Source organism: Pristis pectinata, chromosome 25 (genome assembly GCF_009764475.1).
Source record: "Pristis pectinata isolate sPriPec2 chromosome 25, sPriPec2.1.pri, whole genome shotgun sequence".
NCBI classification, from domain to species: Eukaryota; Metazoa; Chordata; class Chondrichthyes; order Rhinopristiformes; family Pristidae; genus Pristis; species Pristis pectinata.
The window spans coordinates 32,272,033-32,289,273 of record NC_067429.1 but is presented as its reverse complement, the minus strand read 5'-3'; the positions used below and the strand labels follow the sequence as shown (position 1 = coordinate 32,289,273).

Here is a 17,241-nt window from a genome sequence, read left to right as displayed (position 1 = left end):
CAACTATCAGAGATCCCAGCACCGATCCTTGTAGAACACCACTGGTCACAGACCTCCAGCCAGAATAACAGCCTTCTACCCCTACGCTCTGCCTTCTATGGGCAAGCCAGTTCTGAATCCAACTTGCACTTCACCCTGGGTCCTATGCATCTTTAGCTTCTGAATCAACCTACCATGAGGGACCTTATCAAATTCCTCACTGAAGTCTATGCCTTACCCTCATCCAGCACCTTTGTCACCTCCTCAAAAAAACTCAGCCATGCTGGCCGTGCCTTTCCAAATGCACATAAATCCTATCCTTAAGTATCCTCTCCAATAGCTTTCCTACCATTGACATGAGGCTCACTAGCCTATGATTACATATTTTTCCCTTCTTGAACAAAGGCACAAAATTTGCTACTCTCCAGTCCTCCGGGACTGTATTGTGTACAGTTTTGTCACCACACCATGGGATGTGACAGCACTGGAGAGGGTACAGAGGAGATTCACCAGGATGGAGCGTTTCAGTTCTGAGGAGAGTCTGGATCGGCTGGTTTGTTTCCCCTGGAGCTAAGGCAGAACCTGATAGAGGCATGCAAAATTATCAGGGTGGATCATGAGAAACATTTCTCCTTAAAGGAGACATCTAAAACCAGAGGGCATAGGTTTAAAGTGAGGGATAAGAGCAGATGTGAGGATTTTTTTTAAACCAGAAGGTGGTTACAAGCTAGAACGCACTGCCTCAGAAGGTGCTAGTGGCAGGAGGTACTCCTATAAAATGTCAACCATATCTGGACAAGCCCTTGAATCACCAGGGCACAGAGGGCTGGACCAAGTGCTGGTAAATGGATAATAATCTTGATGATTGGCATGGACATGAAGGTCCTTTCTCCGTGCTGTATGACTCTGACTCCATTACTGGTGATCTGTGAATAATTCCCACCAATGTCTGCTGTTTCTTTGCTCAATCCAAATTAACCACAATTCTGCATCATCACCTGTCACCGTGAGCTCATCCCCCACCACCTCAACAACTGGCACAGCAACTACTCCAGCACCTCGTGGCCCGTCCTTAATGTTGAATCCCGTGGAAAATGTGTCACCCTGCCTCCCGCGTTCCGGTAACAGCAGTAGGGGCAGTGTTTATTTCCATTTGTGCATTAATTCACTTGCCCTGTTGCGAGAACGTGACCAGATGCAATGCCTTTCATTTGCTATTTTAACAGTTTTCTGACCCCATTTGCTGCCTGAATTTGTTTGCATTCTGACTATTTCACTTACTAGTTCTCTAACTTTTCCCCTGCTTTTCTCTCTCCTTCAATTCCCTGAGGTGCTAACCCCCCTGCCAATAACACCCACCTACCCTCCGCAGGGACACCATCTCAGCCTTGTGGAGGGGTGTCTGGTTCGTACAGGGCCCAACTGCCTCAGAAATCCACACACTCCCCTGGCCCTCCCCTCCACCCTACCCCACCTGCTATCTGGGCTGATGCATGTGTGAAGCAAGTGAGGGAACAGACCAGTTCTGCTTTAGCTCCAAGACCACCCGATTCCACCTCTGAAACAGCAGCAGTTCCACCTCACTGCAGAATCCCTCCTTGTGCACTTCCTGCCCTTTAAACCTTAATTCAAATAACGCTGGCACCTCTCTTCATTCACACAAAGCTCTCATGAGAGACAGCTTACATCTGACATGTTTCACCAAGGGATGGGAGGCAGATAGAAAAGTCAAGAGTCTTGGAACACAGACTTTATTTCCAAACTTTTACAGCAACAATTATCAATGTAAACCAATGATTCAAAGTTACAGCGTTGAGCAGTCACAGACAAGAAGCAAAGCCACTGAACATTAGCAAAGATGCTGCCATTGGGATTAAAATACCATCTCACACCTCAAGGAGAAAGCTTTAAGAAACAACGTACACTATCACAACATCACTTTCACATTGGCACTGAGCTGTCTTGTCCCAGAGAAAGCTACAGGGGGATGAGCAGGAAAATCCTTCAGAGAGATCAGCCTTCCCAAGTTCTCAGCTCTTTTCAAGAAACTTGGAACCTGACAATTGTAACACTAAATTCCCTCAGATGCCTTGATCCTGTCTTCAGTCGGTGCGTCACTGTCCCAGAGGCGAGTTGGTCTGAACCTCACTTACCCTCACAGTACACGGTGAGGCTCACCATCTCACACCCACCACAACAGGACAGGACTTGGTTGTAATCAGTCAGCTCAGTCATTCCCTCAACTTCACCCTTGCTTGGTCTCATCCACAGCCAACTGACCCAGTCTGCAGCGGATCCTTGGCAATGAGCCGTCACCTGCTCCCAATTCACTAGTGAGTCATCGACTGTCTAGAGGTGATTGGATGGACCTGACATTTAGGATTAAATGACAAAGGTTGATGTAATCAACTCAATGTGACTTCACCAATGTGCCATTTACTAGCAAATGGAGTTCCTGACTTTGGAAAATAAGGAATTGAAGCCACCATTGGCTGCTCATATCAGCTCTGTCACTCAGTGAGATCACAGCTGCACCTGCCTGCACTAATCCCACATCCTTTCATAACCCAACAATTATTTACCCCTGCCTTGAATGTACTCAGAATTCCAAATATTCACCACTCCCTGGGTGAAGAAATTTCTTTCCATCTCTGCACTAAATTGCCAACCCCTTCTGGTTCCATCCACCCCAACCAGGATAAACACCTTTGCTGCATCAGACCTGCTGAGCCAGAGAAGAAGTTTGTATGTTTCACCTCTCCTTCCTCTACGTTTGAGTATGCAGGTCCAGTCTGCTTACTGCCTCCTTAGAGGAGGATGCCCACATCCCAGGAACTCCATCACTAGGTCGAGACCAGACACAGTGCCCGACACACCTCTGATGAACACCCAGGAAGCAGGGACACGTTCAGTGAGTGTGCACGTGATGGATTCTGACTGCTGGTGTGAACTGATCATTTAGTTGCAGTCCGAGCCAGGGCTGAGAGCAGACTCAGGGGTGCAGAACTGCTCTGCTCTCTGCCACCTTGGCCTCCTCAGCTCCAGCTGATTCCAACATCATCCAACCTGCTTAGATGCTGCAAAAAATAGTTTACTCAGAAATATTAAGACAATTAAGTAAAGATAAGGTGTTGAAAATAATTCCAGCCTTCAGGTCTGGAGACCTGTCTAGTGACACTGGACGGTTAGGTCCTTTCTGGAACCAGTGCACCAGTCTCCAGAGCACATCACTGAATTCAGTCGAGCGAAGGTGGGAACCTCTGTCATCTGGGGTGTGTCACTCAAAGGAAAATTTTGTGCAGGAGGAGGAGAAATGGGAAATGGTTTGGCTGGAGGGATCTCATAGAGAGAACAAACTCCTGCTTCTTCCTTGGGGTCAGGGACTCAAAGACAACTTCAACATGGTGGACACCTGCTGCACAGGAAGGTGAAACAAGTCTCCCTGAGACTCCCAAGAGATTCAGCTGAAACCAGGGTCCCAATACTCATTACTTCCCATTATTTCTTCCCGAACAAGTCGAGTGACGGTCCATTTCACCAGTATAAGGAATCTGCTCTATTTAGGTTTGGGACTGTGTTGGTCCACAAGTCTGGATGACCGGGACAATTTACACACCAGGATGGACAGTGATAACGTGGTGTCCTGGTGTCCAGGAGCTTCCCAAAGAGACTTCATTGACCCTTGATGTCTGTGTGATTTCCTGATTGAGAGATATTTAAAGCTGGATTTAATTGTATTAGGTGCAAAGGGCAGTGAGCAGCATGATCAATGGGCAGTGACATTAATGGACCACAATATCAACGGACGGATCAATAGACAGACAACTCTCGACAGGTCAGAAGAAGTCAGGGAGAGGGTGGGTAGATGGGATCAGTTGGATTGCTCTCACACAGAGAGCTGGGACAGACAATGAACTGAATGGCCCCCACCCCTTCTGTGATTCTGTGAGTATCAGTAGTGAGGTCAATGGACAGCGGTACTGATGGACTGAGTGTAAGGGAGATGAACGTTCATTGAAGAGCGGTGAAGGGACGGCAAGAACAATGGACAGGCAGATAAAGGGACTGTCATTCCTATCTGCATGTCATTGGGGTGTGGGAGAGAACTGGAGCACCAGGGAAACCTGCGAAGTCACCGAGAATGTGCAAACTCCACACTGAAAGCACAGAGGTCAGGATTGAACCTGGGTCACTGGAGCTGTGAAACAGCAGCTCAGCTGGCAGGGCCACTGTGCTGGCCGCAAGAGAAGGGGACTGTGAGCTGTGGTCGGTGATACCCATGGAGGGACAATCAATGAGCAGCAGAGACACAAATGGAAAGCAAGATCAGAGCTCGGTGAGATCCCTGGTGAGGGAGCTGGACCAATGGGCTGGGAGATCAATGTACAGCACAGTCAACTGACAGTGGGGTCAGCAGGTTTCAGAGGTGAAAGGGCAGAGAGATCTAGGCAGTGCAATCGACAGGCAGTGGTACGGGTGGAAGGGGAGACTACTGGACCGGTGCTGAAGAACATGAGGTCAGTCAGGCATGTAGACAGGAAATCAACCAATAGGCAGAGAGATTAATGGGCAGTTTACCGCAGGGTCGATGATTAATGGGAGCACTGACTTGGGTGGAAACAATGAACAGGCAGAGGACTGAACCAACAGTTAGCGATATCACTGCCTAATCAGTCAGTTGGCAGAGAGATCATTGGAGAGTCAGATCATGGTGAGTGAGACCAATGGATAAGTGGGGAGCAGCAGTGAACCATGGGGAGACCCACAGCAAGCGAGATGTATGGACCACTGGACCAATGCACAGAGTTTCAAAGGCACTGAGTTCAATGGAAAAGTAGGCTGAGGTACAGGCAGTTCATTGGACAGTGTGGTCAACAGACGGCAGCCAAGGGCTATCCCAGGGCAAAGAGTAGAAATCATCAGGCAGCGGTGTCAATGTGACATCAATGGACAGCAAGACCCAGGGACCAAGATATTGAGAAATAAAGGCAGTATTGTAAACAGGCTGGATAATGATATACCGTTGTTTAAAATGGAGGAAGGGGTAAACCATTTAGTTAAAGACTAGTTAGTTTAACTTCAGCAGTGGCAAATTATTGTAATCATTTCTAAAGAATAGCATTACACACAGATTAATGAGGGAGTGCCATCAGGGATTTGTTAAGGGAAGGTTGAATCTGACTGACTTAATTATATTGTTCTCGAAGGTTGCTGAGATGTAATCTTTGTACATTTTAGGGAGACTTTGCCAAAGTCCCACATGGCAGGCAAGTCAAAGAAGTAAAAGTCCACAGCATACAAGGAGAGCAACAAACTGGGTCCAAAACTGAGTGATGGACAATGGTGGACAGGTATTTTTGTGACAGGAAGGCTCTTACCAGAGGGGTTACACAGGGCCCAGTTCTCGCTGCCTTCCTGTGTGTTGAATGTGTTGTACTGTGTATGTTGTACAGTATAGGATGGAGGTGATTGCACTGGAAAGGGTGCAGAGGAGATTCACCAGGATGTTGCCTAGGGTGGAGTAACTCAGTTATGAAGCGTGTGGGTTGTGTCTTCCTGGGAGCAGAGGAGGCCAAGGGGAGGGGTGGGGGAAGATGATAGAGGATGCAGAAGGGGCATGTATAGCATAGATAGTAGGGAACATTTCCCCATAGCAGGGGTGTCAAGAAGTTGAGGGTATAGGTTTATGGTAAGAGGGGACCTGAGGAAGAATTTTCTTAACACAGCCCAAGGGGATAGTGGAGGCAGAGACTCACACAATGTTCAAGAATTATCGAGGTGAGTACTAGAATCACCAAAGCTCTGAAGGCTGGTAAATGAGATTAGAATAAATGGGTACCCGATGGTCAGCACGGACAGGGTGGGCCGAAGGGCCTGTCCTGTGCTGTCTAACTCTAGATTAATGATTTAGACCTAAACGATAAAGAAATTTGCAGACGATACAAAATGGGCTGTGTGTTTGGTAATGAGGTGGAAAGCCCCCAACTGCAGGAAGGTAGAGATGGTTGGTTGGTTGGGCAGTGGGATCAATGCACAAGGTCATCGACGGGCAGTTATGTCATCTGACAGGACGAGGAACGGCCAGTTGTCAGTGGACAATGAGAGGAATGGATGAGATCCAGAGATAGTGAGAGCAATGACCAGTGGGTCCAATGGACTGGGAGAGGGAAGGGCAGCAAGGTGTAGGGACAGGGAGATTAGTGAACGGTGAACTCAGACAGACAAGATGAACACATCATGCAGTGAAGGGGTACTGAGGGCAAGAGGAAGTGACAACAGCGGGCAGCAGAACCAATGGAAAGTGAAGTAAACAATGGTTAGATCAGTGGACGGTAACAACTGGACATTGGTATCAAAAGGCACTGAGCTAAAAGTATGAACAATGGACAAAGAGATCCATGGAGACAGAGACCATGTGAAGTGAGATGTCAGTGGGCAGGGAGAGCGACAGACACAGACACCAATGGACATTAACGTAGATTGAAAGTGAGTGCGAGGCAGGTAAGTAGACAGAATGGTCAAAAGACAATGAGACCAAAATATAGCAGAGTAACTGGACGATGATCAATGGGAACGAGTTGGACACCGATGGTGAATTCTGTTGTCTGGGACTACACGGGGCAGTGGTGCTGCTGCCTCTCAGCTCCAGTGACCTGGCTTCCATCCTGATCTCCGGGGCTCTCTCTAGGTAATTTGCACATTTTCCCTGTGACTGTGTGAGTTTCTTCTGGGTTACTAGGTCCCTCCCACATCCCAAAGATATGTAGGTATATTAATTGGCCAACGTAATCGCCCCACAGTGCAGGTAACTGGCAGAGGAGTTGAAGGGGACTTGATAGCAGATGTGAGAGAATAAAGTACAGAGCTACAGGGAAATAGGGAAGGGGAATGGGCCTGATGGGATTGCTGGGAGCTGGCATCAACACTGTGGGCTGAATGGCCTTGATCTGTCACAGTAAATAAGTTAGTTCGGTGACAAAGGACAGATGACAGCAAACCATCAGTGAGAGATGATGGATCAAATGCACGGCGCTACCAATGACAGCGAGGTCTCTGTCAGGTAATGTCAAGAAAGTAGGACCAAAGGACAATGAGATCTGTGGGCAGTGAGAACGTGCAGGGCTACATCAATGGACAGTGAGACCAAAGGACAATAAATAAGGGATCCATGGACACTGAGGCCAGTAGGGGCAGGTTCGGAGGAGGGGGGCTAATGGGCAGCACATCAATGGCGCCATCATTGGATAGTAACACCAGTGAGCTGTGAGATCAGAGAATGTGAGCACTGGAAATTGAAACAAATGGATGTTCAATGGATATTGAAACCAAGAATCATGTGACCAACGGATGATGGAATTAAAGAACGGTGGTTATTGAGGCTGATGGATGGTGCGATGAGCAGCACACCATGGGCACTGCAAATGATGGACACCCACACCAGTAGGCAGAGAGACTAGTCCGAGTGGTGCAGCGGGTAGAACCACTGCCTCACAACTCCAGATACCTGGGTTCGATCCTGTGCTCTGGTCCTGTCCGTGTGGAGTTTGCATGTCCTCCCAGTGACTGCGTCGGTTTCCCCCGGGTGCTCCTGTTTCCTCCCATATCCCAAAGACGTGCAAGCTGGTCGGTTAATTGACTGCTGTAAATTGCTCCTCGGTGGATGGGAGGAGATGGGAACGTGGCGAGAACAGGTCACAGGGGGAATTAGTGCAGAATGGAGTCGCTCTGTAAGGCAGCATAGACTTGATGAGTCCAATGGCCTCCTACCAGGTCATAAGGAAATTTCTGAGATTGACAGTATTGTCCCTGGACCAAGAAATCAAGGGATCCCTCAGTCAATGAGCTGTGAGAGTTTTGGACAATGAGGTATTGAGGTCCTAAGGAGAGACTGGATAGGCCGGGCTGGTTTCCCTGGGGCAAAGGAGGCTGAGGGGTGACCTGGAGGTGCATAAAGTTGTAAGAGGCATCGATGGTCAGAATCTTTTCCCCATGACAGGGGCATCAAAAACAAGAGTGCGTAGGTTGAAGGTGAGCTGGTGGAGCTTTAAACGGGGTCTGGAGGGTAATTTGTTTTTACACAGAGAGTGGTTGATGTCTGGAACTCGCTGCCGGCGGAGGGGGTGGAATCAGATACAGTCACTACGTTTAAGAGGCATTTAGACAGAGATTCGAAAAGGCAAGGCAGAGAAGGATACAGTTCTAATGCAGGCAAATAGGATTAGTATAAACAGGCAAGTTCAGCATGGACATGATGGACTGAAGGGCCTGTTTCTGTACCGTACAACTCTAGCTTGGCAACACAAATAAAAAGCAGACCTTATCTAATTTCTGAGAGATCGCAGAGCTCCGAGATGCAGAGGGACCTGGGTGTCCCTGGTACAAGACAGCAAATAATTAGGAGAGTTAACAATACTCTCATTTATTGCCAAGGGAATTGAAGTGCAAAGTAGAGAGGTTCTGCTTCAGTTATATGGTGCAGCGGTGGGACCACATCTATGCCATGTCTGGGATTGGTCTCCTTATTCAAGGAAGGATGCAAACATTTTGGAGTAGCTCAGAGGAGGTTTACTAGAGTGATCCCCGGAACGGGAGGGATGTCTTGCAGAGTAAAGCTGAAGGACCTCAGGCTAAGGTTCACTGTTCAAAAACACTTCAACAATAAAAGGTTGCCCACCTAAGACAAAGATGAGGCAAAATTTTCTCTCTCAGAGGATCAAGAGTCTTTGGAACTTATCCTCAAAGAGTGGTGGACGCACTCTCTCTCCTCATCCTAAAGTCTTTGTTTCTATGTCCATCTAGAATGGCGGTAGTGTTCAGATCGAGAGAAGCTAGTGGGGCCAGCTGGCAGAGTGGTGAACATGATAAATGGGAACAATGCGGGGAGAGAGCGAGAGGAACAGAGAGATCAGTGGACAGTGCAACCGGTGGAGACGGTCAGACTGATGGAGACGGTGAGAGGGCAGGACATTAAGATTAACAACAGTGATAGTAAGATGCAGCATGAGCAATGGACAATGAGATGAATTGAAAAGTGAGAGCGACCCACAGTGAGGCCAGTGGGCAGTGAGACTGGAGGAAACGAGGAGCAGGTAGAACTGAAATCAAAGGATAATGAGATCGATCAAGCGCAAGAAGAAGCTTCATTAGATCAATCGACGATCAGAGGGTCATGCAGCACGGAAACAGGCCCTTCAACCACCTGTCCATGCCGACCAAGGTGCCTACCTGAGCTGGTCCCATTTGTCCTCTAAACCTTTCCTATCCAAGTGTCTTTTAGACATTGTAGTCATACCCACCCCTACCACCTCCCCTGGCAGCTCGTTCAATATACACCCACCACCCTCTGTGTGAAAAAGTTGCCCCTCAGATCCCCTTTAAATCTTTCCCGTCTCAGCTTAAACCTGTGCCCTCCAGTTTTAGACTCCCCAACCTTAGGAAATAGACTGACCATTCACCTTAACCATGCCCCTCATGGTTTTATAAGCCTCTATAAGGTCACCCCTCAGCACCCAAGCTCTGGGGAAAACAGTCCCAGCCGATCCAGTCTCTCTAACTCAAGCCCTCCAGTCCTGGCAACATTCATGTAAATCCTTTCCGCACCCTCTCGAGCTTAATCACTTCCTTCCTATAGTATGGTGACCAGAACGGCAGACATATCCCAGGGGCTGTTTCACCCACATCTTGTACAGCTGTAACATGACATCCCAACTCTTGTACCAATGCCCTGTCCGATGAAGGCAAGTGTGCCAATACACCTCCTGCACCAACTTGTCTACCTGTGTCACTACTGTCTCGGTGACCAATGGATGGACAAGACAATGGATAATTAATTCAACAACACTCAGCCCCAGTGGACAGTACAACCAACAGATGATGAGACCTTTGAACAGTGAGGAGGATGGACAGACAACCAATGGGTCATGTGACAGAGAGAGTAATTGAGGTTGAGACCTGTTGACGGTGAGATGACAGGACAGGGATATCAATGTGCAGTGAGACCAGTGGGTAGCGAGATCACACTGGGACTTTGTTTGGTGTCCGGTGTTGGGAATGAGAGTGCTGACTGAATTGGCACTGGAATTATTAGTACATAGAGAGCTATGTTACTGAGAGCACTGCTGTGCTGGGAGCCTGGCCTAGACCCTGCCCTCCACAGTAACGTGATCAGCAATGGTTACTGGCCAGTGGACTTGTTACAATGGAGAAATGTGTGGGCTGGGGAGAGCCATGCAGCCAGAGAAAGAGGGGTAGGTAGCAAGTTTCATCATATCCAACAGGAAAGTTCCATCTCCACAGCTCAGCACTACATGGCTACACCACTTGTCCCCGTACACCCAACACCAGCCCTCACTGGCAGCGTCTCCACACCAACCCATTGGCGAGTTACAGAAGCAGACCACAGAGGATCGTACCAGGTTCCCAGCACCACAGGAGTTAATAAGTACAGGGGATAAGTTCCTGTGAGTGTTTGCAGAGGACGACCACATGGGCTGTAACAAATCACCGCTCTGCCTGTGTAATGCAGAGTGTAATCCATCAATGGTGAAATCAATGGACAGTGAAACTAATCAACGACAAATCAACCATTGGTTCGACCGACGGTGGGACGGATGCGCACTGAAACCAATGGAAGGTACAACCAATGACCAGAGGACCAAAGGACAATGGGGGAAAACAAAAGTGAGACTGGTCAACAGTGATGTCAGAGAATGGTGAGACCAGTGAGTGAGATTAATGGCCAATTACATCAATGAACTGTGAGATCAATCATCAGACAGACTAAGGCAAAGTGAGCTCGATGAACAGGAGAAAAAAAGAACAGGGAGATGTCATGAGATGTCCAAAGATAATCAGAGAGGTCAACAATGAGATTAATGCCTATGAGATCAATGGACCACGAGAACCACAGAGAGAGACCAATGGATATTGAGTGAGATGAACCAGTCAGATCACTGGACAACGAAAGCAACGACAGTGCAACGAATAGACAGCGAGGCCAAAGGAAAGCGGCAACTGTGAGTAATGAGAAACTGAGACCAGCTGAGAGTGAGATCAACGGACAGTGAGAACCAGAAGTGAGGCCAACTGACAATGATAGCAGTATACAGCGAGACCACGAAACAGTGAGATGCATCTACAGTGGGATTAATGAACAGCAAGATCCAATGGACAGAGACACAAACGGACAGTCAGACCAACAGAGACACAATGTAACAGCCCATTGATTTCATCCATGGATAATTGGACTAATCAAAAGGTAAGTCAAAGAATAATGAGACGATTGAACAAAAGGTGAGTGGACAGTGAGATCTAGCAATGGAAAGACTGATTGCCTCAAGATCAGTGGAGGCAGGATTAACACAAGCACATCAGACAACAGGAGGAGGAGGCCAATCAGCCCCTCAAGCCTGCTTCACCATTCATTCTGCCCCAGGCCTCTCCTCCTCCTCTGGGCCAGATCTCCAGAGCCCTAAACTCCCTGGTCTTTCATTTATCTACTTCCTCTTAAATACCCCCAATGGTCCGGCCTCCACAATTCACCACTCCCTACCAGGAGAAATTCCTTGCACCTCAGTTATAAGTGACCACCCCAATGGGCAGTGAGACCAAAGAACGGTGAGATGTTTTGACAGTGGGATCAATGGACAGAGAGATGATGAGGCAGACACATCATGGGACAGAGAGACACGAAACAGCTACTCCACGGGGCGAAGGGGAAGGACATTGCTACCAGACTGTTTCACTCACATGGATCCAATCCTGACCTCGGGTGCTGTGTGGAGTTTGTACCTTCTCCCTGTGACCTCGTGGGTTTCCCTGGGTGATCCAGTCTTCCTCTGCATCCCAAAGCCACTGTAAGCTCACCCAGGAAAGTGGTAAAGAAATATCAAAGTGTGGGGGGGGGGGGGGGGGGGAGGTTGATGAGTCTGTGAGAGAGAATAGGTGCGGGAAAATAAGGACTGGAATTGATGGGATTGCTCTGCCGAGGGTTGACACGAGCCTGATGGGCCGAATGGCCTGCTGTCTTATGATAAATAAGTTAAGAGATACATCAGTGGAGAGACCGATGGGCAGTGAGACCAAAGGAAAGTGAGAAACAATAAATATTGAGATCAAGGTAAATAAGGCCAATCATGAATGAGATTAATGGACAAAGTCCAATGGACACTGAGATCTATCAACAGAAATCAATGGCCAATGAGACCAACCATGAGTTAGATCAACCAACAGCGAGACCAGTGTATAGAGAGATCAAGGGGAAATGAGACCAATGAACAGCAAGACCCATCAGCAATGAGATCAGTGATCTCTTTGATCTAAGGGTCCATCAGTTTCCATATCCACTGGTTTCAATTACATTGATCAATCAACTGTGAGGTCACTGCAAACTGAGGCCAAACAACAGTGAAATAATTGACAACAAAGCCAACAAGCGTTAAGATAATTAGTTATTGAGACCACTGGATAAGATGATCTATCAGCAGAGGGAAACATCAACAGTGAGATCTGCTTGGAGTGAAAGGAGATACGAGACCAACAAAGAATCAAATCAAAGATAACGGTATTAATCAAATGCAAGATCAATTATGCAAGAATGCCAGTGACACCAGAGGCAGGGAGAAACCAGTTGACAATGAGAACAATGAACAGACAATCAACGGTGGCATTAGTTGTCTGTAAGATCAATAGACAGCAAAGTCACTGGAGATTTGGATCAATGGGCAGTGAGACTGGTAGATAATATAACTAACTGCTGGTGCAAACAGCTGACAGCATAGTCACTGGAGAGTGAGGACAATTGAGAGTCTGTTAAGAACTGGATCAACGTGAGTGAAACCAATGGAACCTTAGATCAAAGAATAGCCAGCCAAGCTGTGTGATCATTGGGCACCTGCAATAGTGAACAAGTGGATCAGTGGGCAGTGAAAAGGTTGGATAGCAGAATCAATGGACGGTAGGTCTATGGGAAGCAGGATAACCCAATCTCCAGTGGAATCAATGGCGACTAGGATCAGAGGTAAATGGGCCGTGACGTCAATGGAGGACAAAAACATGTTACATTAATTGGAGGAGATCAATGGGTGGCAAGATTAACAAGCGGCTGTATCACAAACTGGCAAGTAGAATGGACAGGGAGATCAACAGGATGGGAGTTCGATGAAATCAATGGATGATAAGAGCCATGGTCAGCTAGATCACTGGTGAGATCAACAGGCTGTATGCTCCAGGGAGTGGGATCAACGGCAGCAAGATTATTGTACAGCAACAAACGATCTGCTGGAGGAACTCAGCGGGTCAAGCAACATCTGTGGGAGGAAAGGAATTGTTGATATTTCTGGTCGAAACCTCGCGAGAAGGTTTTTCTCCCCCCACCCCCTGCCCACGATGCTGCCTGACCCGCTGAGTCCTCCAGCAGATTGTGTGTTGCTCCAGATTCCAGCATCGGCAGTCTCCTGTGTCTCCGTTATTGTGCAGCAAAGTCAAGAGGCAGCAAGATCAAAGAGCAACAAAACTAAAGGACAAGATCAATAGGCAGAAGTCAATCTGTGGCAAGACCAACAGACAGGGAGACCAACTGGTAAAGAGATCAGAGTGGTGAGATCAATGGGCAGTGAGACATCGACAGGCAACAGCATCGAAGGATGGTGAATGGGCAGTGAGATGAATTCATTATGAGAGCAATGAAGAAGATCAGTGGGCAGAGAGAGCAATGGGCATTGATAAATGGTTGGTGTGAATAGGGAGATGAGACCAAAGGGAGGTGTGATGCATGGACAGCAAGCAGCCAATGAAATCTTGGATAGTGGGATCCAGGAATGGGGTCATGGGCAGGGAGATCAATGCTGGTGTGATCACAAGGCAGTAATAAATGAACATCATTGGGCAGCAAGGTCAATTAACAAGGTCAATCGGCGACATGACCAATGGTCAAGGTCATTGGGGGCCAGGTCCACTAGCCAACAAAATTAATTGATGAGGTCACTTGCAGCAGGACCTTAATGAACAAGAGAAATGAGTGGAGGTATTCACTGACAATGAGGTGGCTGGGTTTCAGCAGGGCAGCAGCACAAGAAGAGGTTCACACCCGACAGCATCCCAACGACACTCTCGTGGACTCTGGACCTCACAGGGAATGAAGTAAAGACAAGATCCACTCTGACCGCCCTCCTCCTCAACCACGATCCAGCACCCCTCCTGCGATGGTTGACATCAGTTAAAAACTGGGTCTTGTTTGACTACAATGTCTCCACACTTCATTGTCCCAATATCAATCCTACCTTAGCTGGAAAAATTGGAATAAAGTATAATTCTATCTCTGTAGGACAGGAAAGTGGCAGGAACCAAATGGCAGACCAGGATAAGGAAAGGTCTCTGGGGAAGTGGGGTGGGGGTCATTGAATCTGTTACTGGGCTGGGGTCTCCTTCCTGGGCCCCCGGTCAACCTCTGCTTTGGATTTTACACTGCCAGGTATTTCCCACATCTTCTCCACATCTACCAGAACGGTAATGGAGCTAAAATGGTTAAAAAGGATAAGGGACATCGACAAATCTGTATTTTTGTGGTATAAATGTTGAAGTGGTGACTTAATTGAAGTGCTTAAGATGATTAAAGGAATCAGTAGCAAAATTATTCCGTGTGTTGGGGATTCGAGAAGAGGTCTAATCTGTAGATCAGATCTGGAGCTTTCACCTCGATATCTGGAAGTGTATTTTCACACTCATTAGAAATAATTCAAATGCCAAGCAACTGAATGCTGTTTAGGGGTTATACAGTACATGGTGAAAGCCCAACTGAGCTATTGGAGCACAGAGGGGTCTTCCATGAAGTGAGGCTCAGGTTCCTTCCTGGGACCAGTGGTGGGAGCTGGGACCTCAGACAGCAGCATTCCGGCATGTTCTACACCACTTCCTAATCCGAGCGAATGCCAAAGTCAGAGAACAACTCCTGAAGGGGTTACTTCGGCAGATCCCTATGGGGTGGGTGCACTGACTACACAGGACACTACAGGGTCAGCATCCAAGTCAAGTGTGGGATACGCTGAATGGGGGACTCTGAAGACCATGTGAGTTCCTGATTGAACCAACTCATTCTTGTCACTGGATGAATCAGATAATCCGAGGGAACAGGCAGGAAGATCTCTGTCTCTCCTTCAGTTGCTTTAACATCCAGTGAAATCATTGTTAATCACTGGTCTAACTTCATTCCTTTGCCTTGGTTCCCTAACCATTAATACCTGTGGTTACAAAAATCAAAGTCAGTTCCCCTCACTTCCCCAGTGCACCTTTCTAAAGGTCTGCAGCCTTCTCTGTGTGTGGAAGTGTTTCCTGACACGACCTCTGAACAGCCTGGCTCCAATTCCAATACTCTGCCCCGCGCTCTATTCCTTTAATCATCTTCGAAACGTTTCAGTAAGATCACCAAAAGGGAGTGCAAGCTTCGCCTCTGCCAGCGGTTCTTGCAATTCAACCATTTTACCCTCAGTACCATACTGGTGAACAAACGCTTCAACCCCTCCCAAGCCCTTCCAGTCGCAGTGCTAGAACAGAATATGGGCTCTAATCAGAGGTTTGTGTAACTTCCGGGAGCTTCTACCGCTGGGTTTCAGGCCCCTTGAGATAAAGGCCACCATTTCCCTTGAACAAGTTTCAAATCGTTACTTTACCAGTCATAACATTTCAGCCATTTCTGTACTTTAACCACTACTCTCTAAATAAAGGGACATGCTACTTCTAAAGTCCCAGACTTCTCAAAAAGCCTAAAGAACGCAGATCAAGAATTAACACACAAAAGACAACAAAGCACCACTGTCTGTAACTGGTCAGGTATGCGAGCAAACCCAGAGGCAGTGACTGAAAGATCAGACACCAACTCGGTTTAGCCAGTTGCAAAACTTCAAACTTGCTTCAAAACAACAGTCACAAGCCCTGCTTGGCCAAAGAGGCCGAGACCTGGTCAGCGAGAGTGGCAAGCTGCGGAGACTCCATCATGTTGATGCTGCCAGTGGACGACACGTTGCTGAGTCGGCAAGGAGAGCCCTCGGTGGAAGGGGTCGGGGATTTGTAGACAATTTCTGCACCATGATCTGTGCGAGCTTTAGCTGACTCACGGAACGTCAGCTTGTGAGATTCAATCTAGGGAAAAGAGGGAAACTGCATCTGAGCAAGAGTAGAAATAAGAATACATACTCTGCGAAGGACATGGCCAATAGCCATCGCTCACTCAGAGGAACTCTGCCAATGGGCATCAGTCACTGAAAGGACAGACACTACTGAATGGCAATCAATTGACTAAGAGGGTGTCACTCACCAAAGTTCATCACTGAAGGGACATCAATTAATCAGTTGATGGGAATCCAATGTGGCAGAACATCCCTGACCGAAGGGTTAGTCTCTACCCCATACAGCTCCCAGCATCAGGCTTCTCACTCATTTTATCACCACTGTCTCCACAGCAAGTACATGAATCTGAAATCTGAGATCTGTCTCCCTCCTGTGACCTGCCCGCCCCTCAACCTCCCCCGCATCCTGTAACTTGCCCCTCCCCCTGGAACCTCATCCCCTCCACCCCACTCCCCCCTCCATAACCTGCAACTCTCCTCCTGTAACCTGCACCATTCCCAAAACCATTTGTCCCATCAGTTCTGTGCCAGATCCCCGGGAGTAACCCTGCATCCATTGTCCTTCTTTGTTTCCCTGGACACTGTAACTTACTCTCTCCTACGAGCCCACTAACCTCCTTTTATTGCCACTCACTACACATGGGGCGATTTAGAGCAGCTAATTAACCCACTGGCACATCTTTGGGATGTGGGAGGAAACCAGAACATGTGGGATGGGGGGGGGGGGGGGGGGGGGGAAGTCTAATCAGGCAACACTGGGGTCAGGATTGAACCCGAGTCACTAGAGGTGAGGCAGCAGCACCACCTCATACACAGACGAGAGCATGCATTTCTCTGCGGCCTCCACCAGTCATACAGTAGTACTGCACAGAAACAGGCCCTTCAGCCCAACAATGATACCCAGCTATGCTATTCCCATTTGCCTGCATTAGGCCCATACATTTCCTATCCAAGTACCTGTCCAAATGCTTTGTAAACATTGTAATTGTTCCCGCCTCTGCCACCTCCTCTGGCAGCTCGTTCCACACACCCACCAGCCTGTGTGTGGAAAGCTCATTTCTCAGATATCCTTTAAATTTTCCCCTATCACCTTAAACCTGTGCCCTCTAACTTCCAGACTCCCCTGCCCTGGAGAAGAAAC

The 17,241-nt window shown here is 48.0% G+C and overlaps 1 protein-coding gene across 1 annotated transcript in view; it reads right to left on the bottom strand.

The window, feature by feature from the left end:
- Positions 1-1,714: 1,714 nt before the first annotated feature.
- The window catches only part of maptb (microtubule-associated protein tau b), a 72,380-nt gene continuing 56,853 nt past the window's right edge, over positions 1,715-17,241 (bottom strand). The window contains exon 12 of the mRNA XM_052038446.1: positions 1,715-16,113. Within this exon, the coding sequence (XP_051894406.1) occupies positions 15,898-16,113 (216 nt within the window). The 3' untranslated portion in view covers positions 1,715-15,897. The remainder of the gene's footprint in view (positions 16,114-17,241) is intronic.